Source organism: Micromys minutus (genome assembly GCF_963924665.1).
Source record: "Micromys minutus genome assembly, chromosome: 4".
Taxonomy (NCBI): Eukaryota; Metazoa; Chordata; class Mammalia; order Rodentia; family Muridae; genus Micromys; species Micromys minutus.
In genome coordinates, this window is record NC_137973.1 from 40,413,886 (window position 1) to 40,440,133 (window position 26,248).

Genomic DNA, 26,248 nt, shown 5'->3' on the forward strand with positions numbered 1-26,248 from the left:
CCTTCATAGTCTCTGTTAAGAGGTCAGGTGTAATTCTGATTGGTCTGCCTTTATGTTACATGACCTTATTCCCTTACTGCTTTTAGTATTCTTTCTTTGTTTTGAATACTTACTGTTTTGAGTTGAGAAGAAATTTTTTTCTGGTCTATTTGGAGTTATGTAGGCTTCTTTTATGCTCATAGTCATCTCGTTATTAGGGGTGGGAACATTTTGTCTACTATTTTGCTGAAGATATTTACTGTGCCTTTTAGTTGATATTCTTATTATCCTTTGGTTTGGTCTTCTCATTGTGTCCTAGATCTCCTGGACATTTTGGCATAGGAGCTTTTTAAATTTTGCATCTTCTTGGAATGTTTTGTCTATGTTTTCAACATTGTCTTTAGCCCCTGAGATTTTCTCTTCCATCTCTTGTAGTCTGTTGCAGATGCTTGCATCTGTGACTCCTGATTTCTTTTTTAGGTTTTTCATCTCCAGGGTTGTCACATTTTGTGGGTTTTTTTTTTTTTTTATTGTTTCTATTTCCATTTTCAATTCCTTCATCTCTTTGTTTCTGTTTTCTGGTAGTTCTTTGAGTTCTTTGAGTGTTTTTTGTATTTCTTCTTTAAGAGCTTTTATTCGTTTATGGTTCTCCTCCCGTACTTGTTTAAGGGAGTTATTAATGCTCTTCTCAAAGATTTCCATCATCATCTTGAGGTATGATTTCAGATCTGAGTCTTCTTATCCTGGAGATTTTGGCAATCCACTGTTTGCTGTAGTAAGAGAGCTGAGTTCTAATATTGCCAGGTTGTCTTGGTTTCTGTTGCTTAAGTTCTTTCATCTCTCCTATGGACTTGAAGGTCTGTGGGCTCAGGAAGATAACCCCTTCAGAGTTTTTGGCTTTCAGTGGGCAAGTGTAGTAGTGACTTCTGGTAGTAGTGACTCAGCTCTGTCTTTTTTGGGCTCAGGTGTGGGAGCTCTTGTGAGGCTGTTCTTGTAGCTCAGCCCTGTTCCCAGGGGTTCTGACTACTACTGGCAGGGACCTGGCTCTTTCTCTAGGTCAAAACAGACTTTTTTTTCAGATAGCACAGTACTTTCTGCTCTCTGAGAACTCCTGGTGTGCTCTCCCTGGCACATGTGCCAGGCTCCCCTTTGTTCCAGGTGTAAGAGGGCCTATAGAGTTAAACTTTAAGCACTGCCTTTCATGGGCAGAAACAGGCTTCTACTGACAAGGGCCTGTGCCTTACTGTGGGCCTATGAGTCTAGTCTGTGTACCTGGGCTTTCCGGGTGGACCACGAGTCCCTCTGCCAGAGGTCTGGCCCTAATGTGGACCAAAATAGGTTCATTTTCTGTTTCCTCCATGCAGCCTTTTCTGTGCTCTAGTCACTCACTGCATAATCTCACCTAGCCTGTGTCCCAGATTTCTGGTTTTCCAGGTGGCAAAGCGGGCAGATCCTGAGTTTCTCTGCCATAGGTCTGGCCTTACCGTAGGCTGCAAGGGTGCATTTTCTTTGTGCTCTGCCTAGCCCTCTCTGCGACTTGGTTAATCATAGTGCATTATCACCAGGCCTGTGTCCCCAGATCTCTGCTGTCCCAGGTGGCAAATGGCCTGAGCATTTGGCCCATGCACACTATTTTTATTTTTTTAGAAGAACATTTTTAAATTTATATTAGATAGGCAAATTACAAGATAAATTAAAATTTAGCTTTTTATTTTACTGTACACTCAAAACATCACCTAAGGTGCAATAAGTCTTATGAAAAATGAAATAGGATCCATTAGTAGACAAAAGAGACATCTTCACCTCCACTGTTAGAAGTCCAACAAAAGCCCTAAGCTAAAGAAACACAGCATTATGCAGATGGCCTATTGCAGACCTATGTAGACCCTGTTGCTATGGTTTTAGTCTCTGTGAGCTGCTACGAGCCCTGCTTAGTTGATTCTGTGGTCCATGTTGTCCTAATACCCTCCACCCCTCTGGCTCTAACAATTTTTTCTGACTTCTGTGGATTTTCCTGTGCTCAACTTAATGTTGGGCTAAGGGTCTTTGTAGCTGCTCGTATCAGTTGCCTGTTATGCTGAGTTTTGTTGATATTACTAGGACACCTTGTTTTCTCTGAATAGAAATAGAAATACAAAAATATAGAGGCAATGAATCTGGGAAAGGGGATATGGGAAGGGACTGGGAGGAAAGGTTCAGGGTAAACAGCAGTTGGATGTATTTATTATATAAGTATAGCAGAAATAGAATAAAATATATTTTAAAATTTATAAAAAATGAAATTAACTCAAATAAATCAGTGCCTTTCTTCATACAAATAATAAACAGGCTATACCTCATTTTTAATTGTGATATTTGGTTTTATTGGGAGTCTAACTCCTAGAATTCCTTTTATGTTTTGGATATTGGTCCTATATTGAATATAGGATTAAGTTTTAACAGTTTCAAAGCTCTGGCCCAAGCCCTAGACTAGATTTGCCAAGTCTGTTCCTGGATAAATAGATAGAATTAGAAGTCCATTCAGGAGCAAGTTTGATCAGTATGTCACAAAGAAAGGGGGTAAGAAGTAGTGTGGTATGTGTATGATAAAATGAATTGTACAGATTTGTGTAATTAACAAAGAAATATAAACCTATTTTAAAAGAATAAATAAATATAAATTTTGCTAAATTGAAAAATTATCAAAGACACTCATGTTCTGACTGCTTGTTTTATTTTAGTATATTAGGTAGAAGTAAGATGGTCCTAGAAAGGGGCAAGAGACACAATGTAGAGCCTCTGGAGAAAGGTAGCAGATAGTGTCCGTGTCTAGATCAGCAGTGTCAGCTGCTCTTAAGAACAGATTGTCCTTGTCAGTTCCAGAATGTGATTCCATTCAGGCAGTGCCAGGTGCTACTTCTGTTATTTGCTACTGAGTTAAAACAAAGGCTACAATGCCCCAGAGCTGCTGTTCTTGATACCAGTCCCGTTAGCTGGAAGAGCAGTTACCTTACCGGCAACCTAAAACATATAGCATAAAAAGAAGATCAATGAGTTTATATGAGGATATTGACTGCTCTTAAACAAGAGAACTGGGCAGGGGTAAGTGGCCTGGGGTGTTGGTACAATAAACTCAAGAGTTGCTCAGGTAGTATCAGAAATTATGAGCACTTATTGTATCAAGCCTGCCTAATTCACAATTTAAGAAGTTGACCTCCCTTTGTTGGGTAATTTATGTCAACTTGACAAAAGATAAAGTCATCTGATATAAGTGAACCTCAATTTAAAAAATTCTTCCATAAAACTGGAATGCAGGCAAACCTGTAGGGCATTGTATTATCAATTGATGGGGAGGACCATGCCCATTGTAGTCTGGGATAGTAGTCTGAGTTCTTTTGGAAAGCAAGATGAGCAAACAATGGTGAACAAGACAATAAGCAGCACCCCTCCATGGCCTCTGAAATAGCTCCTGCCTGCAGATCCCTGGTTTTTAGAAGTTCCTGCTCTAGCTCCCTTGAGGGAAATGGAAATGGAAGTCTAAGCCAAATAAATCCTTTCCTTTCCAAGCTGCTTTTAGTCATGGTGCTTCTTCACAGCAATAGTACCCTTAACTAAGACATTTCCCATATAACTCATTTAAGAAATAGCCACTGACACCCTGTATATATAAAACCTTTCTAGAGGTTGTGGTATAAATAACAAACAAATGCATTTTTTAAAAAGCATGGAATAAATATAGGCATTAGTAATCCCCATGAATAATAGGTTAGATTTATGAGATCTAGGTAGAGATTCCCATTAAACCCTCCCAGGGTGCCTATCTAATCTAAAAACAAATAAGAAAACAAAACAAAAAAACCTAAGAACTCCTGATTTCCCATAAAATATAAAATTTCTGGAATGGAGATTAGCAGTTAGAGAAATAGTGAGAATCTCACTGGGAAAGAGCCTGGCATGTCAATGCTTCCTAAGAATTGATGAAGGAACACATATATCTCCTGTATACTCTTACAATCACTTACTTGCACTGGCCACTTTGAGGGCTTTCTTCAAGGTAGAGGTCAGGGGAAATGTACCCTGATCACAGAAAGAGCCAGTGTAGTCATCCAAACCCATGGCCCAAATCATGGCACCTCCAAAATTGTTCCTTTTAAGCCACTGAGCCTGGTTTAAAAAAAATCACAGCAGGAGTTACTTGGCTTCCTGGGACTCAGAGTCAGGGCCTAGAGTATTCAAGAAGCTAAACTTACCTTGATTTGAAAGCTCTTGATATTGTCATAGCCAACCCACTCATTGCCATGGAAGGCATAGGGCACTTGCTGAGCAGAATTCCAGACTTGAACAGCTCCATTTTTCAGGAATGTACAAATCTTTGAAAAGTTAAGAATTTCAGATCATTTAAATATTAATTCCATGTAAAAATGTTCATATGTATTTTATTTTCTTTCTTTGTCTCCACAAGGTTTACCTCAAATCTGTAATTGATTAGATTTCTGGGAAACTAATTCTACAGATTAGATATGAGAATTTGGATTGCTTTATTTTGTACACTAAAGATCACCCCAAGGCCTTGCTAATAATAAGAATTTTACAAATGAGCTACAACCTCATTCCTTTTTTGTTTGAGAGATCTCAGTCTGTATGGACTCACTGCAAAATGGTGATACTCTTGCCTGTTTCTTGAGTACAGAGTTAATGTGTGCAAGCCACCATGCCTACCAAATATATTAATCATATATCACTATATACTATGAGATTATTTTTATTTTTGTGATAATGGGGACTGAAGCCAGAGCTGTATATGTTCTAGGTAACTGATGAAGAACTGAGATATATCTACACTTTTTAAGACTACACAAATGGCCCACAATTTTAGTGTTTGTTTATGAGATTCATGGTATTCGGAGACTTTTGTTTGTTTGTGTAGGTTGTCCTGAAGCTGTTTGCACTTTAATGTTAATTCCACTTTCCCAATAAGGGCTGCCCAATCACATACTCACAAGGTGACTTCATCTGAACCTTCCCATTTTAATTAGTAAAATAAAGGAAAGCCAGTGACTTGGCAAAGGTAAGAGAGGTGAAGAGAAATGAAGGATGAGAGGTCAGAGAATGAGAGAGAAACTACAACATGGAAGTCCAGAAAGACCAGCTAGATCCAGGTGGGAATAATTGACATTAAACAGCTATGAACATTAAGGATTTTATAAGTTTAATATCTCATATAAAAGGGTAGTTTGTATCTTTGTATATTTAATATAATCTTGTTATGCAGAGGGTTTGTGGATTGAGAATTGAATACATAAACCTATATAAAAGGCTATTGGGCTGTAGAGTTGTGTTTGTATGGGTTTTGGGGTAAACGAACACCCCAGGACAGAGGCTGAAAACAGGCGGTAGAAAACCAGCAAGGGAAGGGCATTGTGCAGACAAAGTTAGGCATGGGGGTAACTTGGACCAGGCGACAGTGGTGTGTGTGGATCCTTACTAAAACCTGGCCTGAGGAATGAGAACTTGGGGCCAATAAAGATATAAACTATACTTATTTTTTTAATATCTATTGCAACATGTTTATGCATGTATGTATGTATGTGTATGTATGTATGTATGTATGTATGTATGTATATAAAGATGAATATAAAGAGTATGGTCTGCTAATTGAAAGAACATGTGTTATTAAATGTTTATCACTTTTGGTTACTTGGAAGCTATGGTACAAAAAATTTAAGTTCTTGAAATAACATTCATCTCAGTGTAAGAAAAATTCAGAATAAACATTTAGAGTCAGCACATTTTTCTACTTAGGCACATAAGATTCATAGAGCACTGTACAGTCAACTACTAACCTCATAATAGGCCCAAAATCCAGTTTTCTTTGTGTAGGATCCTGGATGGCCACCACGATTGCTAGGGGCACCAATTTCTGTCTTAGTGGAATCACTCAGGATGAAGGTGTGTCCATAGGCTGGGAACCCAACAATGAGCTTTTCAGGTGGTACCCCTTTGCTCTTCCACTTATTCATGATATATTTCTGCAATGACAGAAATTAGCTATAGTGTCCAAGCCACAGATCATCTATGATTAATTATGTTGGCTATTTATCCTAAGCATTTAAAATTTCTATATTGACCTAAAAATGACTAGCAATTTTTTATAAAACATTTCAATAAATTTGAATTTTACTCAGTGAGATATGACTGATGACGTAAAATGATGAAATTTGCATTAATTGTGTTGTTTTTCTGCCTAAATCTAATTATGATTTATATCATAACTTGTCTTGCAGTATCTTACTATGTTGTGAAAGGCCTTGACTCCAGTTTCAGATGGATATTTATAGAGAGGGCTGTTTTGTCCAGTGTAGCCTTCCCAAGCTCCATGGAGGTCATAGGTCATGACTTGCATGTAATCCAAAGACCTAGGGTAAGGAGAAATTACTTAAAATCATTTCTTTTTTCTTTATCTTTTTATTGTTAATTATTTGAATTATATACCAAATGTTGCTCCCTTTTAGTCCCCTTTTTCAGAGATCTTACCCCCCCACACACACCTCTTTTTATTTCTAAGAGGGTGAAACCCCTAGGTATCCCATATCCCTAGGGAATCAGGTCTCTAAAAAGTTAGGAACATCCTTTCCCAATAAGGCCAGACAAAGCAGTCCTCTGCTACATATACGCTGGGAACCTCAGACCAGCCTGTGTTGCTTTTTGGTTGTTGGCATAATCTTTGAGAGATCCTAAGGATGCAGATTATTTGACAGTATCAATCTTCTATATGGTTGCCATCCCCTTCAGTTCCTGCTATACTTCTCCCAACATTTCCATAGGAGTCCCTGTCCTCAGTTCAATCCTTAGTTATGAATATAACTAAGGATTCTGTCTCAGTCAGATTCTGGTAGACCCTCTGAGATTAAAATCACTTTTTATGGTTATTTTCTACACATATTCAAACAAAAGATGACCTTTTCAAGGCCAAAAACTTAGATCAGTAAAACATCCCAGAGATGAGAAAACTGTTCACACTATAGTAGTTCAGTGCAAGGTACATCACTCACTGTGACAACTGGGGGATCTGATAGCCAAATTGGATTGTGGAGATGACACCAGCAATTGCGGCAGTGACCATCAGCCTGGGCATTTTATTCTTGCTTGCCTCCTTTTCAAAAGCTTCACGTATTTCCTATAGAGTAATAAGGTATAAAAAAGTATGTTGGAATTAATTTAGATCCTTAAATAAAATATAATCTCTTTAGAGTACTTTACATATTTTATCTTACTTTAGTAAGTCAATATTTCAGTAAAGACACTGGGTTAATGGTGTTAACTAACTTAACACATGCCTAATATTTACAGGCAATAGAGATTTTTCCCAAAACTACATAAAAATTAAGCAGACACTCAAAACCAAGGCAAAGGTCTCAGATGTCCATCAATGTATCCCTGGATCATCATGCTTGGACCTACAATTGCTTTGATGCCCTGGATCCAGCTTTCAGTTGTGTAGAAATTTGCTTTTATTTGTTCAATAGGTGATGTTTTATGAGACTGATATTCATTTCAATGGAAAGGAGAAAAAATAGGTAGAAGACAGATCATTTTAAGTAGCAGATGATGATTCCTTGGTAAGTTTTGTGATTCAAATATTACTTAGAATATTAGGTTTTACTCCTATTACAACATTATTTGGGAGTACCAGAAGGTATTGAGATAGAATGCCTCAGAACTGCCATGTAGACAGTAGTTAAAGTGACTAGGCTGTTATACTACAAGATACATTATAAGTGAGGTATTTTACTCTCTTTACATATTGAATCCCATATATTGCACAATATATGGATTTGTTCTCCATTGTGCCAATGAGGGAAAATAGAATGGTATCTGGAAATTATAAACATACTGGAAGCATGGTTTAGCTAAGAGTCCAGATACTATTTTTGACAGTTAAATATGTTCAACAAAAAGTAAATTGCTACTATAGAACCTCTATAATATATACACAAGCATACAATCAAAAATAGTTAAAATGGAGTTATAGGATAAGTAGGCAACAGTGTCTCTACTAAACACAAAAACAATTTTTAAAAAATATCAGAAACTGGTCATCTCCTGGAGTTTTTTTGTTTTTTTTTTTGTTTTTTTTTGTTTTTTTTTTTTTTTTTTTTTTTGCTAGTGCATACACTTGCTCACTTTCTAATTAGATTTGGGGCCCACTTCACAAACTAAAACCCACACTTGGCATAATTATTAAAACAAAGAACTTATGACTACACAGGTGAAAGATTCTAGGGAAGAATCTCCTATTATTCTGTTAAATGGACATAGATGAAACCAAATACAAATGACCAGTCAATATACTCATAGATTAATGCATCTCTCAGCTCTTCTCAGAGGTTAGATTTATAGTAAATAGATTAAGACGAAGACACACAATAGAACAATGTGAAAAAAGAAGAATGCTTTTGAATACTCAAATCTAAATTGGTCACCATAGTTCCTCATTCAGATCCTGGCTGATAATATCCTGTTCAGACAAAGAAAAAGAATCTGTCCTGCAAGAGTAACCATAAAACCTAGAGTGGCCTATAGATTCTTCTTTTCAGGAAGAGAGTCAGAAAAGTTATATTAACTAGAAGCTGTAGATTACCAACAGAAAACATTGTTTCTGAACACATAAGTACAGATACACATATAAATCCAAAGTAATTATAACAATATTCAGATGACCTATATAAACAAAAGCCAGACAAAATTCTGGAATGAAAAGATGGTTGAGTAAGGATAAGTGAGTTTTCTTTAAGAGTGTAAACACTAAAAAAATGGATTATGCTTTAATGGAAGGTCACTTTCAAGAACATGTGGGCAGCAAACATTGTACTAGATAGATTTTAAAAATAAAGCACAAACTTATTTGGTACAAGAGAATTTTCAAGTAGTTGGCAAGGAGCAAATATGATCAAAACACATTTTATGAACTTCTCAAAGAATCAGTAAAATGGTTTAACAGACTTATCTATTTATATACATGTAGTTACTATCCTTAATTGCATAGCACCAGACTGTTTTCATTACTGAGAGAGCATTTTATGTACTGTAGTGAATTAAATGAGAAATACCCCCTATAGCCTTAGTAACTTGAGAAGATCCCCAGTCAGTGATGTATTTGAAGATTTTTAAAGGAGTACAACTTTGCTAGAGGAAGAAAGTCATAGGTGGGGAAAACTATGATATAAAAAATCATGTCTACTTCCAGTTTACACTTGCTGTTTCATGTTATACTTCAAGCTGTAGCTCTCAAAATATTGGTCCATTCACCATGCCTACTGCTTACTGCCATGCAGTCTAACTCTCTACAACTTCAAGGCAAAATAAACACTTCTATAAATTGTGTTGATCATAGTATTTTTATCCCAGCTCAGATAATAAATAATACTTTGTAACGCACTCTTTTTTCCCAAAAAATTATTTAAAACTCTCTGCATTTACATTTTAGATGTTATCTGTTTTCCACAATCCCATCCCCCTCCCCATCTCATGGTCTCCATGAAGGTGCTCCCTCATCCAACCACCATCTCCAATCTCGGCACCCTAGCATTCCCATACACTGAGAAAATGAGCCTTCACTGAACCAAAGACCCCTCCTCCTATTGATGTCAGAAAATGCTATCCTCTGCTGCATATGTACCTTAGGCCATAGGTCTTTCTATGCGAACTCATTGGTTGGTGTTTTAGTGACTAGGAGCTGTGGTGGGTTGGAATAGTTGTTAATTTTGTTATTCTCATGGGGTTGCAGAACTCTTTAGTTCCTTCAGTTCTCTCTGTAGCTTCTTTATTGGGATCCTCCTGCACAATGTGATAGTTAGCTGTAAGTATCCTCCTCTGTATCACTATGGCTCTGGCAGAGTCTCTGAGGAGGCATCCATACCAGGTTCTATGGGATCAGCAATAGTGCTTGGGTTTATTGGGCACATATGGGTTGTATCCCCAGGTGGGCCAGTCTCTGGATGATCTTTTCTCCAATCCATGCTCCTCTATTTGTCCCTTTATTTCTTCCTATGAAAGTTTTGTTCTTCCTTCTAAGAAAGACTGAGGCATCTACATTCTGGCATTTATTCTCTTTGAGATTTTTAAGTTCTGTAAATGGTTCCTTGAGTATTCCAAGCTTTTGGGGATAGTTTTCACTTATAAGTGAGTATATACTATGAGTCTTCTTTTGTGACTGCGTTACTTCAATCAGGAAGATAGCTTCAAGATCCATCCATCTGCCTAGGAAGTTTATGAAATCATTATTTTTGATAGCTGAGTAGTACTTCATTGTGTATATCTACCCCAATTTCTGTATCCATTTATCTCTTGTAGGACATCTGGGTTCTTTCCAGCTTCTGGCTATTACAAATAAGGCTGCTATAAACATGGTTGTGCATGTGTCCTTGTTAGTTGTTGGAAGGAAAGCACTTCTCATCTTTCCATGAACATTTGTTTAAATAGACTGTACTATTTTATGTTTTACATTCCTTTATCATGTCATTCATCAAATATATTATTCAATCATAATACTTTAACTTTTTACTTATTTTTTAAGAATTTTACACAATGTATTTTAAACATATTAATTCCCCTCTCTCAACTTTTTCCAAATCCTCCATTACCTCCCTACTAATCCAAGTTCATACATTCTTTCTCACTAAGCAAAACAAATTATATAGGCCAGTTTGTATGGACTATATACTCTTGAACATGGAGCTTAATCTGGGATGTGATTGAAATACCAAGTGTCAAATAATTAAATATGATATTTTCTGTTTTCTATTAGCAATGTGTTACATATAGCCATTTGGCCAGGGATAAGAATTTGTACCAACTTCACCTCTTTTCTGCTGAAATTTTATTTAGGTTGAGCTTGTCCTGCTCTTCTGCATGCTGTCACAATCTCTCTGACACATGTGTTCATATGTGTATTATTTTGTGTATAAAACACTCTGTTTCTTTAAAATTATCTACCACTTTTGGCTTTTAGAGATTTTACCTCACACTAGTCAGAATGGCAAAGATAAAAAACATAGGTAAAAGCAGATGCTGGCATGGATATGGAGAAAGAAGAACCCTCCTTCACTGCTGGTGGGACTGCAAACTGGTACAACCACTCTGCTAGTTATTCAGAATATTGGACATAGTACTACTTGAGGATCCAGCTATACTACTCTTGAGCATATACCCAAAAGAAGCTCCAACATCTAATAAGGACACATTCACAACTATGATTATGACAGCCTTATTTATAATAGCCAGAAGCTGGAGAGGACCCTGCTATCCTTCAACAGAGGAATAGATACAGAAATTTGGGTACATATACACAATGGAGTACTACTCAGCTATCAAAAGCAATGACTTCATCAAATTTCTAGGCAAATGGATGGATCTTGAAGTTATCTTCCTGAGTGAAATAACTCAGTCACAAAAGAACACTCATAATATGCACTCACTTATAAGTGGATACTAGTCATGAAAGCTTGAAATACTCAAGGAACTATTCACAGAACTTATGCATCTCAAAGAGAAGAAAGGGCAGATATTGGATGCATCAATCTTTCTTAGACTAAATAACAAAACATACATGGGAGGAAATAAATGTATAAGTAGAGAAGCAGGGATTGGAGAAAATATCAACCAGAGACTGGCTCACCTGGGGATACAACCCATATGTGCCCAATAAACCCAAATCCTATTGCTGATGCCAAGTAGTGCTTCCTGGCAAGAACCTGGTATGGATGCCTTCTCAGAGACTCTGTCAGAGCCATAGTGATACAGAGGAGAATGCTTTCAGCTAACTGTCACATTGTGCAGGAGGATCCCAATAAAGAAGCTAGAGAGAGAAGTGAAGGAACTGAAGGGTTTTGCAACCCCATGAGAATAACAAAATTAACAACTATCCAAACCCACTACAGCTCCCATGGACTAAAACATATACCAATGGGTTCACTTGGAAAGATCCATGGCCCAAGGTACATATGCAGCAGAGGATAGCATTTTCTGACATCAATGGGAGGAGAGGCCTTTGGTCAGCGAAGGCTCATTTTTCCAGTGTATGGGAATGCCAGGGTGCCGAAGTTGGAGATGGTGGTTGGATGAGGGAGCACCTCCATGGAGACCATGAGATGGGGAGGGGGATGGGATTGTGGAAAACAGATAACATCTAAAATGTAAATGCAGAAATTTTCCAATAAAAGAAAAAATAAAATAAATTTTTCTCCTCCATTTATTGCTTTCTATGTTGTTTACTCTTTTCCTCCAAACAGAAGCTTCTCTGATGAGGAGTAAGTGATTCGCCAATATACATGCATAGCAATATGTCATTAGGAGTCACTTTGTTGCTATGTTCATCTAGTGGAATAATTATAGTCTGTTTTCTCTTAGGAGCCATGGCCTCTTTATTCATGTTCTTAGTCTCATTGTCATGTATGGATTCTTTCTCATGAAAAAGGCTCTAAATGTAGTCAAAGAATTTCCAGTTGCTTTTTTAAATTTTGTGCTACTGTTGCATTAGTGGCAATAACTTGAGGATAGGTCATTAGTGTAGTTTGCATGGTTTATAGCTGGGTGACACTAATGATTAGTTTCATTCACTGATAGTTTGTATGGTACCATCAAGCATTATAAATACTAGCCAATAGACAAGAATTTTCTATATGAGTATTATTTATATTTCTCTATCTAGTATGACCCAAGTATGTGGTATGTTTACCAAAAGTGTTTTGCTACCAGATTATGAATGGTAATCAATAGTATTAGCAATAGACTGAAATATCTGGAAGGTCTTTAGGATTCCATTGGTCAACAACTAGAAATGATATTTTTCTCTTATCAAATGGTTATATTTGGTAGCATATAGTCTTAGATGGAATATTATGGTGCCCACCTACCTATGGAGGTGTGTGTGTGTGTGTGTGTGTGTGTGTGTGTGTGTGTGTGTTTGTGTATGTGTGCAATACTTGTGGTATCCACATAAAATAATGAAAAATGTGAATTTGAAATGAATTACAGGTCTTAAAACTCATGTAGTCATGGGCTAAAGGCATGGCTCAGCAGGTAAGAGGACTGTCTTGTCCAGGGTTTCTGAGTTCAATTTTCAGGACCCATACGTTGGCTCAAATTTGTCTATAACATTAGCCAATGTGATCTGATGCCCTCTCCTCATATGTAGGCATATATTCAGACATAACACCCATATGTGTAATACCAAATAAATAAATCTTGTGTTTGTAAACTACGTGTGGTAAAAACTACTAGTATATACCTTGTTTCATGAAGTTATGATAATTAAGAATCTTTGCAATTATAGTACTTTATAAATCTAAATTTATATTCAGTTTTGTCATATAATAATTCCACTCAGAAATACAAAATTTCAAATCTTCTAAGAAAAAAAGATATTTTTTTTGGTTTTCTTACCTGCATTAGGATAGTAAAGAGATGTTTGTCCCTAGAACGGCTTCCATAACAGCCAGGGTACTGCCAAGCCATGTTAAGCCCATCAAATCCATACTTTCTCAGGAATTTTATAACTGAAGCAATAAAAGAATGGCGGCTCTCAGGAGTGGACAGCATGGTGATAAAACTGAGGGAATCCAAAGAAACCAAAATAATGCTTTAGGAATCCTCATACACTGGAATAAAGAGGTTTTCTTGGATAATGCCAGCCTCTGAACCTTTCTTCAGGACCATTCCCCCAGATTAAGCCTCTGAAGTTCTCAAGAAAACCATGTACAATCTCTGCTTTGGGTCAGTTTTCCCTTTATTTTAGTATTGCTGATTCTAATGCTCCATGTTTTAAATATGGGTGTCTTTGTTTTGAATGCAACTAATGTATTGGCTTGTTTGGTCTTCAAATAGTTCTCAAAGTCATGTGCTTTCTATGAAATCTTACTGCTTATACAGATCCATTTTCTCTCTCTTCTTTTGGAAACAAAGATCAAAAGTATACCAGTTTTTCCTCTGGATTTGTATTCTGAGATACATTAAGAAGGACATCTGTTATGAAATGGGTAGCTAAATCTTAGGGGATGGAGTGCCAGAATACTAATCCAAACATTTAAACATATGAAATGCACATTAGTCTTTCCAATGTCTTCTAGTTTGTCTTGAAGTTACACTGTAGACATTTATTTAGTTAATATGTTCCTTTAGTGGACACATTTATTTTTTTAAACAACTTTATTTTACAAAACAGAGATAAATGTACAGATTTTAAGCATTTTTGCATAAAATTATACAGTACATTTTTGTCAGTACTTTTTTCAGATTTTAAAATAATTTTTACATAAAACTATATGAATATATTTTTTAGTCAGTACTTGCTTTTTTTAAAGGTTTGATAGTATGCATTGAAAACTTAATAGTTACAATGAGCATAAAGTACATGTAAAACAAAATGTAACATGGAAATAGTCAAAGTTTTCTCATTTATACTCCATCTAAAACTGTGTAGGATAAAAAGACAGAGCTCTTGCTGCAATAGATTGTCTTCAAGAGGACTTACGAGGCAGCTCCAAAGTTCCAGCAACCAATAGACAGGAGTGTTTTCAGCTTGTTGTTTCTTTAAAGTAAAAGAAAAAAGAAATTTCAAATTCCATGGGTATTCCTATTTAAAGTGGAACTGTTTGTGGTATTGGGTATGTTTTATGATTTAATCTTGTCATGATATTATACAGTGAACTTGTGAGCAATTTTTCTATTAATAAAGTTGTATTACAATTTTTGTTTTGCCATAATCTTAAATAATATCAAAGTAACTTGGGCAAATCTAAAGTATGAATTTCTACAAGCTACATTTTTATTTTCAAAATTTTAAGATAATATTACTCCCTCTGAGGCTTCACATGTATACCATCCCACAATCGACTTCAAATTTATGACCTCTTGTTTCTCTAATTTTATTTGTAGACATATAAGCATAATACTATTTAGAAACATAGATATTGATGATATAGATATAGACATGGATTTGGACTTAGATATGAACATGGATATGAATATGGATATGGACATGATATAGATTCCTATTTTATATATATATATATATATATATATATATATATATATATATATATATATATATATATATATGTCTTAAGTGTGTTCTGTATCTACATCACTCCAACCCCTTCCTTCCTCTCGCCATTCTAACTCTTCTCATACTCTTACTTCACAATTCATGCAAAGAATATACTGGGCGATATTTCTAGTGCCTACAACTCAGAAGGACAATTAACTCATACCCTGCTTGATGAAGTAAAATGGAATGTTTTATTTGAAATATCATGTCTTCATTCTCTATGATAACTAATACAAAATCAGTACAGAGAATAGGTGAGTGGGTGAGTAGATGGGTGGGTGGGGGAGTACTCACATAGAAGCAGGGTTAGGGAATGGAATAGAAAATTTCTACAGAGAAAAGTAAGAAAGGGGATAATATTTGAAATGTAAATCTTAAGAAATATATATCCAATATAAAAAATACACTGACCCTTGGGAATACTGGTTTTAAACTATCAATTTCCAAAGTGCATCTTTCATGAGAAGACAATGCTAAAGTTTTGGATACATTGTCTCTTTCTCTACCTGATTCTGGTTCTGTTGTTCTGGCATAGGGACTCACATATTATCAAGTAATTTTTGATGCAAGAAATCAAATAGTTACTCCCAGTATAAATAATAGCTTAATTTCTAATTATATTCATGATAGTACCATTAATCATGGTAGTAATTGCCTTATTTTTGTCTTATGTGTGAATAAACAGATCAGATACACACATTCCAAGGTGTTTTATTTTTCACAAAAGATGTTTCTATTAAAATGCAACATCAAACTAAGTGGTGAGAAGCTTGAATCAATCCCACTAAAATCAGCTACTAGACAAGGCTGCCCACTCTATCCTTACCTATGGAATATAATAATTAAAGACTAGCCAGAACCATCAGACAGCAAAAAGAGGTAAAAAAGATAGAAATTGGAAAGGATGAAGTAAAAATATCACTGTTTGTAGATGATAGAATAGTATACTTAAGTGACCCCAAGAATTCTAACAAAGAATTTTATGAGTGATAAATACTTTCAGCAAAGTGTCTGGATATAAAATTAACTCAAACAAATCAGTAGCCTTTCTCTACTTGAAGGACAAACAGGCTGAGAAAGAAATTAGAGAATAAACACCCTTCATAATACTCAGATAAAAATATAAAATACATGGGTGTGACCCTAAACAAGCAAGGGAAGGATCTATATGACAAGAACTTGAAGGATCTGAAAAAGGAAATCAAAGTAAAACCTCAGAAGTTGGAAAGATATCCCATGCTCATGATTTGGAAAGATCAACATTGTAAAAGTGGCCAACTTGCCTGAGGCAATCTGCAGATTCAATGTAATCCCCATCAAAATTCAAACTCAGTTCTTCATAGAGTTAGAAACAGAAATTTGAAGATTCATTTGGAATAAGAAGCCCAGGATAGCAAAAACTATTGTCAACAATAAAAAAGTTTTTTGGGGGAATCAACATCCCTGACCTCAAGCTGTATTACAGATCAATTGTGATAAAAAACTGCCTGGTATTGGTACAGAAACAGGCAGGAAGACCAATGGAATAGAATTGGAGAGCCAGAAGTAGACCCACACACCTATAGTCATTTGATCTTTGACAAAGGAGCTAAAAATATTAAATGAACAAAGGACAGCTTCTTCAACAATTGGTATCAATTCAACTGGCAGTCATCATGCAGAAGAATGCAAATAAAATCCTTATTATCTCCTTATATAAAACTCAAGTCCAAGTGGATCAAAGACCTCCACATAAACCACATAGACTGAAACTAATAAAAGAGAAAGTGGGGAAGAACTTAAAACACATAGGCACAAGGAAAATTTTTCTGAACAGAACACCAATGGCTTATGCTCTAAGATCAAGAATCAACAAATGGGACCTCATAAAATTGCAAAGCTTCTGTAAGGCCAAGGGAACTGTCAAAAGGACCAAACAGCAACCAACAGATTGGAAAAAGATTTTTACCAATCCTATATCTGATAAAGGGCTAGTATCAAATATATACAAGAAACTCAAGAAGCTATACAATAGAAAATCAAAGACTCCTATTAAAAATGGGTTACAGAGATACACAGAGACTCACAAAGTATATTCTAGAGAATCAAATAATCCTATTAAAAATGGCAAACAGACCGAAACAAAGAATTCTCAACTTAGGAATATCGAATGGCTGAGAGGCACCTAAAGAAGTGCTCACGATCTCTAGTCATCAGGGAAATGCAAATCAAAACAACCCTGAGATTTCACCTCACACCAGTCAGAATGTCTAAGATCAAAAACTCAGGTGAGAGCAGATGCTGACTTGGATGTGGAGAAAGAGGAACACTCCTCCACTGTTGATGAGAAAGTAAACTGCTACAAGCACTCTGAAATCACTCTGGCAGACCTCAGAAAATTGGACATAATACCATCTGAGGACCCAGCTATATCAATCACTCTTGGGCATATACCAAAAAGATGCTCTAACATATATCAAGGACACATGAACAACCACATTCATAGCAGCCTTATTTATAATAGCCAGAAGCTGGAAAGAACCCAAATGTCCTTCAACAGAGAAATGGATACAGAAATTGGGGTACATATACACAATGGAGTACTACTCAGCTATCACAAATAATGATTTCTTCAACTTGCTAGGCAAGTGGATGGAACTTGAAGCTATCATCCTGAGTGAAGTAACGGAGTTACAAAAGCACACTCATAGTATGTACTCACTTATAAGTGGATACTAGCCCTAAAAAGCTTGGAATACCCAAGGAACCATCCACAGAAATTATGAAGCTCAAAGAGAAGAAAGACAAGAAAGTGGATGCCTTGGTCTTTCTTAGAAGGAAAAATAAAAAACAACCCTGAGATACCACCTCACACCAGTCAGATTGGCCAAGATCCAAAACTCAGATGACAGCAGATGCTGGCGAGGCTGCGGAGAAAGAGGAACACTTCTCTACTGTTGGTGGGGTTGCAAGCTAATACAACCACTCTGGAAATCTGTCTGGCGATACCTCAGAAAATTGGATATAGTACTACCTGAAGACCCAGCTATTCCACTTCTGGGCATATACCCCAGAGACACTTTAATACACAACAAAGATATATGCACCACAATGTTCATAGCGGCTCTATTTATAATAGCCAGAAGCTGGAAGGAACCCAGATGTCCTTCAGAAGATGAATGGATACAAAAATTGTGGTACATATACACAATGAAATACTACTCAGCCACCAGAAACAATGACTTAACCAAATTCTTAAGAAAATGGCTGCATCCAGAGAATATCATCCTGAGTGAGATAACCCAGTCACAAAAGAACAGACATAATATGCAGTCACTGATAGTGGGATGCTAACCCCAGAGGCTTGCACTCCCCCAGAAACAACTCACAGACTGTATGAAGTCCAAGAAATAAAGAAAACAAAAAAATATACATATATTTACAAAACAAGAAGACTTTGACTATTTCCATGTTGCGTTTTGTTTTGCATGTACTTTACGCTTATTGTAACTATTAGGTTTTCAATGCATACTGTCAAGCCCTTGAAAAAAATCAAGTTCTGACTAAAAAAATATATTCACATGGTTTTATGTAAAAATTATTTCAATGTCTGAAAAAACAGTACTGACAAAAATGTATAATTTTAAGCAAAAAATGTTTAAAATCTGTACATTTATCTTTTTTTGTAAAATAAAGTCGTTTAAAAAATGTTAATGAGAGAAAATAAAGGGACAAATAAAGGAGCAGGGATTGGAGAAAAGATCATCCAGAGACTGCCTCATCTGGGGATACTTCTCAAATGCACCGAATAAACCCAAGCACTGTCGCTAATGCTAAGTAGTGCTTCCTGGAAAGAACCTCATATGGATGTTTCCTCAGAGGCTCTGACAGAGCCATAGTGATACAGAAGAGGATGCTTCCAGCTAACTGTCAGACTGAACAGGAGGACCCCAATAACAGAGCTAGAGAAAGGACTAAAGGAGCTGAAGAGTTCTACAACCCCATGAGAAGAACAAAATTATCAATTATCTAAACCCACTACTGCTTCCAGGGACTAAAACACCAACCAAGAGTTTACATGGAAAGACCCATTGCCTGAGGTACATATGCGGCAGAAGATAGCGTTTTCTGACATCAATGAGAAGAGAGGCCTTTGGTCCAGCGAATGCTCATTTTCCCAGTCTAGGAGAATGCCAAGGTGCTGAGGTAAAAGAGGGTTGTTGGGAAAGGAAACACCTTAATTGAGGCAATGGGAAGGGGAGAGAGGATGGGATTGTGAGAAAGGGAGAACATCTGAAATGTAAATGCAACAAATTCCAATAAATAAAAGAAAAATGTAAGTAAAAATGTAATACATACAAGAATTACAAAATTTCACTGATATAGGAAGCATAACTGCAAGATACCACATTTATGCAACATGGAGCTTATAGTTTATAATAATACAGGCCTTTTTAAAGACTGGAAAGAAAGATTGGATTACTGAAAATAGAAGTGTTTAAGAACAGGTAATATATCTCAGTTGTTAAATTAATAAATATAAGCCCAATCACTTCAGTTAAATTCCCAGTATCCATATGGTGAAAAGAGAGAGAGCTAACTCTTGACAGTTGTTCTCTGACTTCAATATAGGTATTTGGCATGCATATGAACATTTATATACATCTGCAGACACTATAAATGGATGTAAAAAATTTATAGATGTGGTCAAGACAATGCATATATTAATTTACTGAACAATTTCAAAATATATTTCAAAACTTATGTTTTTGCCAAAAAAAAAAAAAAATGTATGCCATTTGGTGGAGATAAAAGGGATCAACTTGCCAAATGGGCTTCTACATCAAATCTTTCAGTCCTGTAGTTAAGAAGCATTGACATGTGGTGACTATTGCCCTCATAATAATGTAATGTGGTATCATTACATATCTTCTCTTTCTCTTACCTCTCTTTTAAGTCATTTAAATCTTTGTAGTCATCCAAATCTTTCCTTTTCATCATGGTGATGTTGTTTTCCCAAATCCCAGAAAAAGAATAGATTAGGTGAGTACAGAGACAAGGGTCAATGTCATCAAGCTTCAGACCTCCCACGTGTGGCTGATACTGAGGCCAGTTGTTGAAGTAACACATCAGCTGGTAGGCAGAGTCTGTGAAAGGTGAGGGTTAATGATGACAGTGTTTTGTTGCTACTAATGACTTGTGCTCATAGTTTGGCCCTGCTTCTTTCTATTCCTGTACTTTGGATGCCTAATCTTTGATTAGAGATGATTGTTGTGAGCTCTCACACATGAGCCCATCTTGGAAATAGTAATTGACTTAAAGTGCCTTATATTCCATTTTGAAATATACATTGGGGAAGTTTGGCTTACTTAGAAGACAAAACATGTTTAGCTGTTATATGGAGCTAGGTAGGCATTAGTTTATAGCACTTAAGTGGTCATGCTATACTGAATAGCAATGAGAACAGAACTAAAACAGTCAACTCTCCACAAAGTACACCTATTTTGTTTCATAGTATAAATTATCTCGTAATTAAATTTTTTTCAAAAATTAATATTAGAATATACTTTAATGATAATCTATATTAAGAAAAATATTGGATTATAAGTAATTTAAGGAGATCTGGTTCTTTGCTAATAATAAAACATGTAGTCAGTTACTTACCCAGCTGAGTATTCAATAGGAGGTTGAGACCTGGAAACAGAAGACACATTAACTTGCTGTTCTCTAGGATCTAACTCAGAAGGCTTGTAGGACATCTTGAATATTATAGATTGTTATATCCCTGGTAATGCTCGTTAACCTATTCTTTTTTTTAAACAACTTTATTTTACAAAACAAAGATAAATGTACAGGTTTTAAACATTTTTTTCTTAAAATTATAAATTTTTGTCAGTACTTTTTTTTTCAGATTTTAACATAATTTTTACATAAAACTATATGAATATATTTTTTAGTCAGTACTTAATTTTTTTCAAGGTTTGATAGTATGCCTTGAAAACTTAATAGTTATAATGAGCAAAAAGTACATGTAAAACAAAGTGTAACATGGAAATAGTTAAAAATTTCTTGTTTTGTAAATACTTTTTGTTTTGTTTTGTTTTCTTTATTTCTTGGACTTCATCCAGTCTGTGAGTTGTTTCTGGGGGAGTGCAAGCCTCTGGGGTTAACATCACACTATCAGTGACTGCATATTATGTCTGTTTTTTTGTGACTGGGTTATCTCACTCAGGATGATATTCTCTAGATGTAGCCATTTTCTTAAGAATTTGGTTAAGTCATTGTTTCTGGTGGCTGAGTAGTATTCCATTGTGTATATGTACCACAATTTTTGTATCCATTCATCTTCTGCAGGACATCTGGGTTCCTTCCAGCTTCTGGCTATTATAAATAGAGCCGCTATGAACATTGTGGTGCATATATCTTTGTTGTGTATTAAAGTGTCTCTGGGGTATATGCCCAGAAGTGGAATAGCTGGGTCTTCAGGTAGTACTATATCCAATTTTCTGAGGTATCGCCAGACAGATTTCCAGAGTGGTTGTATTAGCTTGCAACCCCACCAACAGTGGAGAAGTGTTCCTCTTTCTCCGCAGCCTCACCAGCAACCTATTCTTTTACTACTCAGAACTAGCCATAACTCTGTCTTTTGTTTTCTATTTAATATTTATTATTAAATATAAAGGCTATAGAAGACAAACTGACATTCACTTGACTAAGAGACCACATGTTCGAATATGCCTCTTCTCCCACAGATTGGATGAGTTTAGGCATATAACATGCAAAGCATCAATTAAGCAGGGAACTTAGTTTCTCTTAGATCACAGTGATGTTCATTGAGAATACTGTGGCAAAGCATTTTGTAATGATGACAGAATAACAATGAAATAAATCTCAAGATGTCTTTACTCAGCTTAAACACACAATGTTTTCTTTTGACAGGGTCTCTCTGTGGAACTTAGGCTTGCCATTGTCTGGAGTTCCTTCTGCCTTAACAATTTGAGTCTTGGAATTAAAGGCTTGAACACCCTCAAGCTGAGCAAATCCCTATTTCTCTGACTGTTTCACTAATTAAGCTTGGTGTTATGTTTCAAAAAATATTATGAATGTCAGTGAGTTTAAAACTATGTAGATTTAGTGCAGCTAATATATTTTGGAATTATATAAAAGTCATGCTCTATGAATGACTGTACTAAGAATCTAATGCCATCACTGACTTAGAAATGTTTAATATAGGATAATTAAAAGAATAATCCTACGTAACTGCTTTCATAGCTTTGCCTCATGTTCTGCAGATCTTCATCTCAGAGTTAGCTATTCTACAAACATTCTCAAATAAATAAACATAACACCAAGAAACAAAGAACATGACCCAGTAAACAGAGAAAAATAAAGTGTGGAAACATACAAATACCCAAAACTAGTAGTGAAGTTCTAGATCTTGGCAGACAACATCTAGTTTCCAACTTTCTAAACCAGAATAACTCCTAAATATATACTAAATACTTGTATTACTACCCAGACTTAAGTTTGATTCTTACCCATTAAAGAAACATTCTTACAGCATCTTGAAAAAGATTGAGACCATTAAAGAAAATGATCAAAATACAGAGAACAAGTGACAATGTGGTTCCCAGCCCCAACTGCTATAGCTATAACTCTTAACTCAAGACTCAAGGATAGCAGTAAAAATATGGCAGAAAGATTCTAAGAAACAGGGGAACAGGAAGATTGCTGTGAGATTTCCATACCTAATGATGTCAAATAAGCTACACCAGCTAAGTCTCATCAACAATTACCTGAACAAGGACACCAATACAAATGCTAATACAAAAGGGGAAAAGTTTTATGTGGTCTCACTCCTACACAAGACTGAAAGAAATTGTCCTCCCAAGGAAAGCCCCCAAATTGATTATCCTATAGCAAGCGCTCACCACAACCTTAATATACATACAAGTAACATTACAAAAAAGAGTAATAAAGAAACTATGTAAGAAGGCTCTATAGTTGATTATACACTCACCCATGATGAGAAGAAGCTTGGATATGGATGCCTTCAGTGCTGACCCAGCAGAGTCTTCACTAGTTTTATATAGCATTTCTGTCCCTAGTAATGACAAGAGTTTTTAAATAGAAATTGCTTACTACAATGTATATATGGTTGATTTGTAAATCAGTAGATCGTTCTTATGGACTCTGTTTTTAATACTATTCCTCCTAGCAGGAGGTAAAGTCCACAGTTACACAAAGTGCTCACTTGCTTAATGCCGTTTCCCCTACATTCTGAGGCTGTACAAATCTGTTGAGATAAGGCAATCAGATTTTATTTCACATAATTTTCATACCTGGCATCAAAGCAAGTTTCTGTTGGCAGGTAAATAGCAAGATCCTTTAGAAATCATTGGTTCTCTTTGAATCTTGCTTGTTCCTGTAATTATTTACATGTTATTTATATGGTCAATGCCCTAATCATTCCTTCTCTCTACTCAGGGACTAATTTCCTAACATTCTATCCACATTTGGTATATGAAATGGCCAAGATGTGGGGTAATTAAGATTTCAAACAATGGTAGTTACACTTACTGGGGAAGTAGATACGGAGGGCCAAGTGTTGCAGAGAACAACTCAGAATTGTGGCTTGAGATGTCAAAATGAAATGCTTACTGGAACTTTGATGTATATATTTAAAGATAGAGAAGTATGGGGTAGAAATAAAAATTAAGAAGTCCTTAGGATAATGACTATGTTTAAGCCTATATAGGAATAACTTTATAAATAAGCCAAGCCAGAATGAAAAAAAAAATCTAGATTGAGCCAGGAGCCTTCTCATGCTTAAACAATAAAAAGGTGAGGAATCAACATAAGGAATTGAAGAATATTCATGAAATACAAGAGGACAAACAAAGTTATAACTTTAAGAAATAAATTGTTTAGGAACCAGTAATCAACTATACGGTAGCTTAAACCTATAATCTTCGCAATGAAAAACTGAGGCAGCAGGATTGTTAGGAGTTCGAGGCAAATGTGGACTAATAGTGAGCTTCAAAATAACTTGGACTATAGTAACACCTTGTCTCCAAAATAAAGGAAGGTAGGATGGAAATAAAGAAGAGAGAAAGAAAGAAAGAAAGAAAGAAAGAAAGAAAGAAAGAAAGAAAGAAAGAAAGAAAGAAAGAAAGAAAGAAAAAAGAAAGAAAGAAAGAAAGAAGGAAGGGAGGAAGGAAGGAAGGAAGGAAAGAAAGAAAGAAAGAAAAAAAATAAAGAAAAAAAGAAGAAAAAGAAAAAGAAATGGTTGTGTCAGTGCAGGAGTCAACCAGTTTGCTGCTCTGGGTCTATCCAGGGAGCCTTGTCAGTAGGGATTTACAAATTGAGTACGACCTAGGCTGGTTCCAGGCAGACAAAAGTGCTGCTGCTGTGACAGCTTATTGTAGGAGTGACCTTGTAGAAGTTAAGCCCACAGAAAGCAGAACTTTGTTCAACTGCTCCCGACACAAAACAAAAGTGCAAATCTCATAGCCTTCCTATATGAAGAACTAACAGCTTGGAACAAGAGAGAACTCACTACCAAGAGAAATGTTAGAAGGACAAGATTCTAGACTGCCATCCTCAGTTTGCAGTGCATTACTGGAACTGTTTGGTCAGATCAAAAGAGAATTTGAAAATCTTTATCTTGCAAACTTAGAATTGCAGAGAGAAATTGCGTTTAGCTGGTGAAGGACAAGTAATCATTGGGGCAGAATTGAGTATGGGCCAGCTCAAAACAAAAGCTAGTTATAGTACTGGTCAGATTTCTCAGAAGCTTAAGACCACCTACAAGGTATCCACCATCAAGAGTTTCTTCAGCTTTAAGACTACATTAAGGGCCATCTGTCAGCTTGTGAAGGAGTATATTGGCCACAGGGATGGCATCTGGGATGTCAGTGTCACAAGAACATAGCCTATAGTTCTTGGGACAGCATCTGACAATCACACAGATTTATTATGAAGCATAGAGACTGGTAATGTTTTGTCAAATATGCCAGCCACTAGGGCTCAGTAAATTCTATAAAATTTCATCTCTCAGAGCATTTGGCTCTTGCTGCTTCTGAAGATCAGATTGATCATATTTGGAGATATGTGGTACAGCTTCCAACAGCTCAGCCTGTTACCAACACTAGTCAACAAATTTCTGGTGAAGATAAAATAGAATGCTCTGGTAAAGATAATCTTGGCATTGATGGAGACATGTCCAGTGACTGCCCTCCTGTTTGTAGGGCATCTGACATCTCCCAAAAGCCAACAGGGTGTGGTTATTGCTGCTGACTGGCTGGTTGGTGGAAAACAAGTGGTGACAGCCTCATCAGACAGAACTGCCAAACTATATGATGTGGAGACATCTGAACTTGTTTGTTCTCTGACAAGGCATGACCAGGAGTTAACACATTGTTGCACACACCCACCCAGTGACTCTTGGTGACCTTCTCCTGTAACACAACTTTCCATCTCTAGGATTTCAGGGACCCTTCCGTCCACTCTGTGAATGTTTTCAAAGACACATGGACACTATGACCTCTGCTGTGTTCACTGTGGGGGACAACATCGTTTCAGGCAGTGATGACTACACAGTAAAAGTCTGGGATTTAAAAAATATATGAGATCTCCAATTGCAACAATCTGTACAGACTCTGCCATTAATAGGCTCAATCAATGTGTTGGCCAAAAAATCATAGCCCTCTCCCATGACACTGGCAAGTGTGATAGTTTGATATGTCAGGCATGTGACAAGTACAGCTTCACTGAAGCAGTTGACAGAGTCACAGATAAATGGTGTGCTGCTCAACGTGGAGTGAAGACTACCCTTTATGCAATTTATTTACATGTGGGTTCAATTGGTAAGCTATTGGGTGAAACATCAATATTCCTGAATTGTTACAAGGAAAATAAATCAATGGTATTACTTAGTTCGAAGTTTGTCATGGACTCTTGATTCATGCAGGGTTTTCTGCATATTAATCAGCCAGTATTGTGAGCATTTGACCCTGGGAAGGGTACCTTGTATATGTTCCTTTCACATTGTGGTCAGCTTGTATGAAGTGTACAGAGAGATGTGTGATTCTGTTCTTTATTTTTGTCTTGTGTATATTGGCATCCTCTGGTCAGTAGAAATGAAGCTTGCCTCTCATGTAGCATACAAAATGTTTTGAGTCTTTGACTCTAACAGATGAGCAG

At 36.2% G+C, this 26,248-nt stretch overlaps 1 protein-coding gene and 1 pseudogene across 2 annotated transcripts; one reads left to right on the forward strand and one right to left on the reverse strand.

Moving 5' to 3' along the window:
* Nucleotides 1-2,968: 2,968 nt before the first annotated feature.
* Nucleotides 2,969-23,139, reverse strand: LOC308420072 (acidic mammalian chitinase-like; the record flags this gene model as incomplete). The annotated part of the gene is made up of 11 exons (XM_080916016.1): nt 2,969-2,979; nt 3,981-4,122; nt 4,209-4,328; nt 5,802-5,987; nt 6,251-6,374; nt 7,011-7,135; nt 13,402-13,567; nt 14,489-14,545; nt 19,989-20,190; nt 20,708-20,737; nt 23,064-23,139. 11 exons carry the CDS (start codon nt 23,137-23,139, stop codon nt 2,969-2,971), a joined length of 1,239 nt encoding a protein of 412 aa, XP_080772142.1.
* Nucleotides 23,140-23,606: 467 nt separating this feature from the next.
* LOC308420073 (WD repeat-containing protein 37-like) lies at nt 23,607-25,963 on the forward strand (annotated as a pseudogene). The gene is made up of 2 exons: nt 23,607-23,738; nt 24,486-25,963. The product of its transcript is annotated as a WD repeat-containing protein 37-like (transcript).
* Nucleotides 25,964-26,248: the final 285 nt, after the last annotated feature.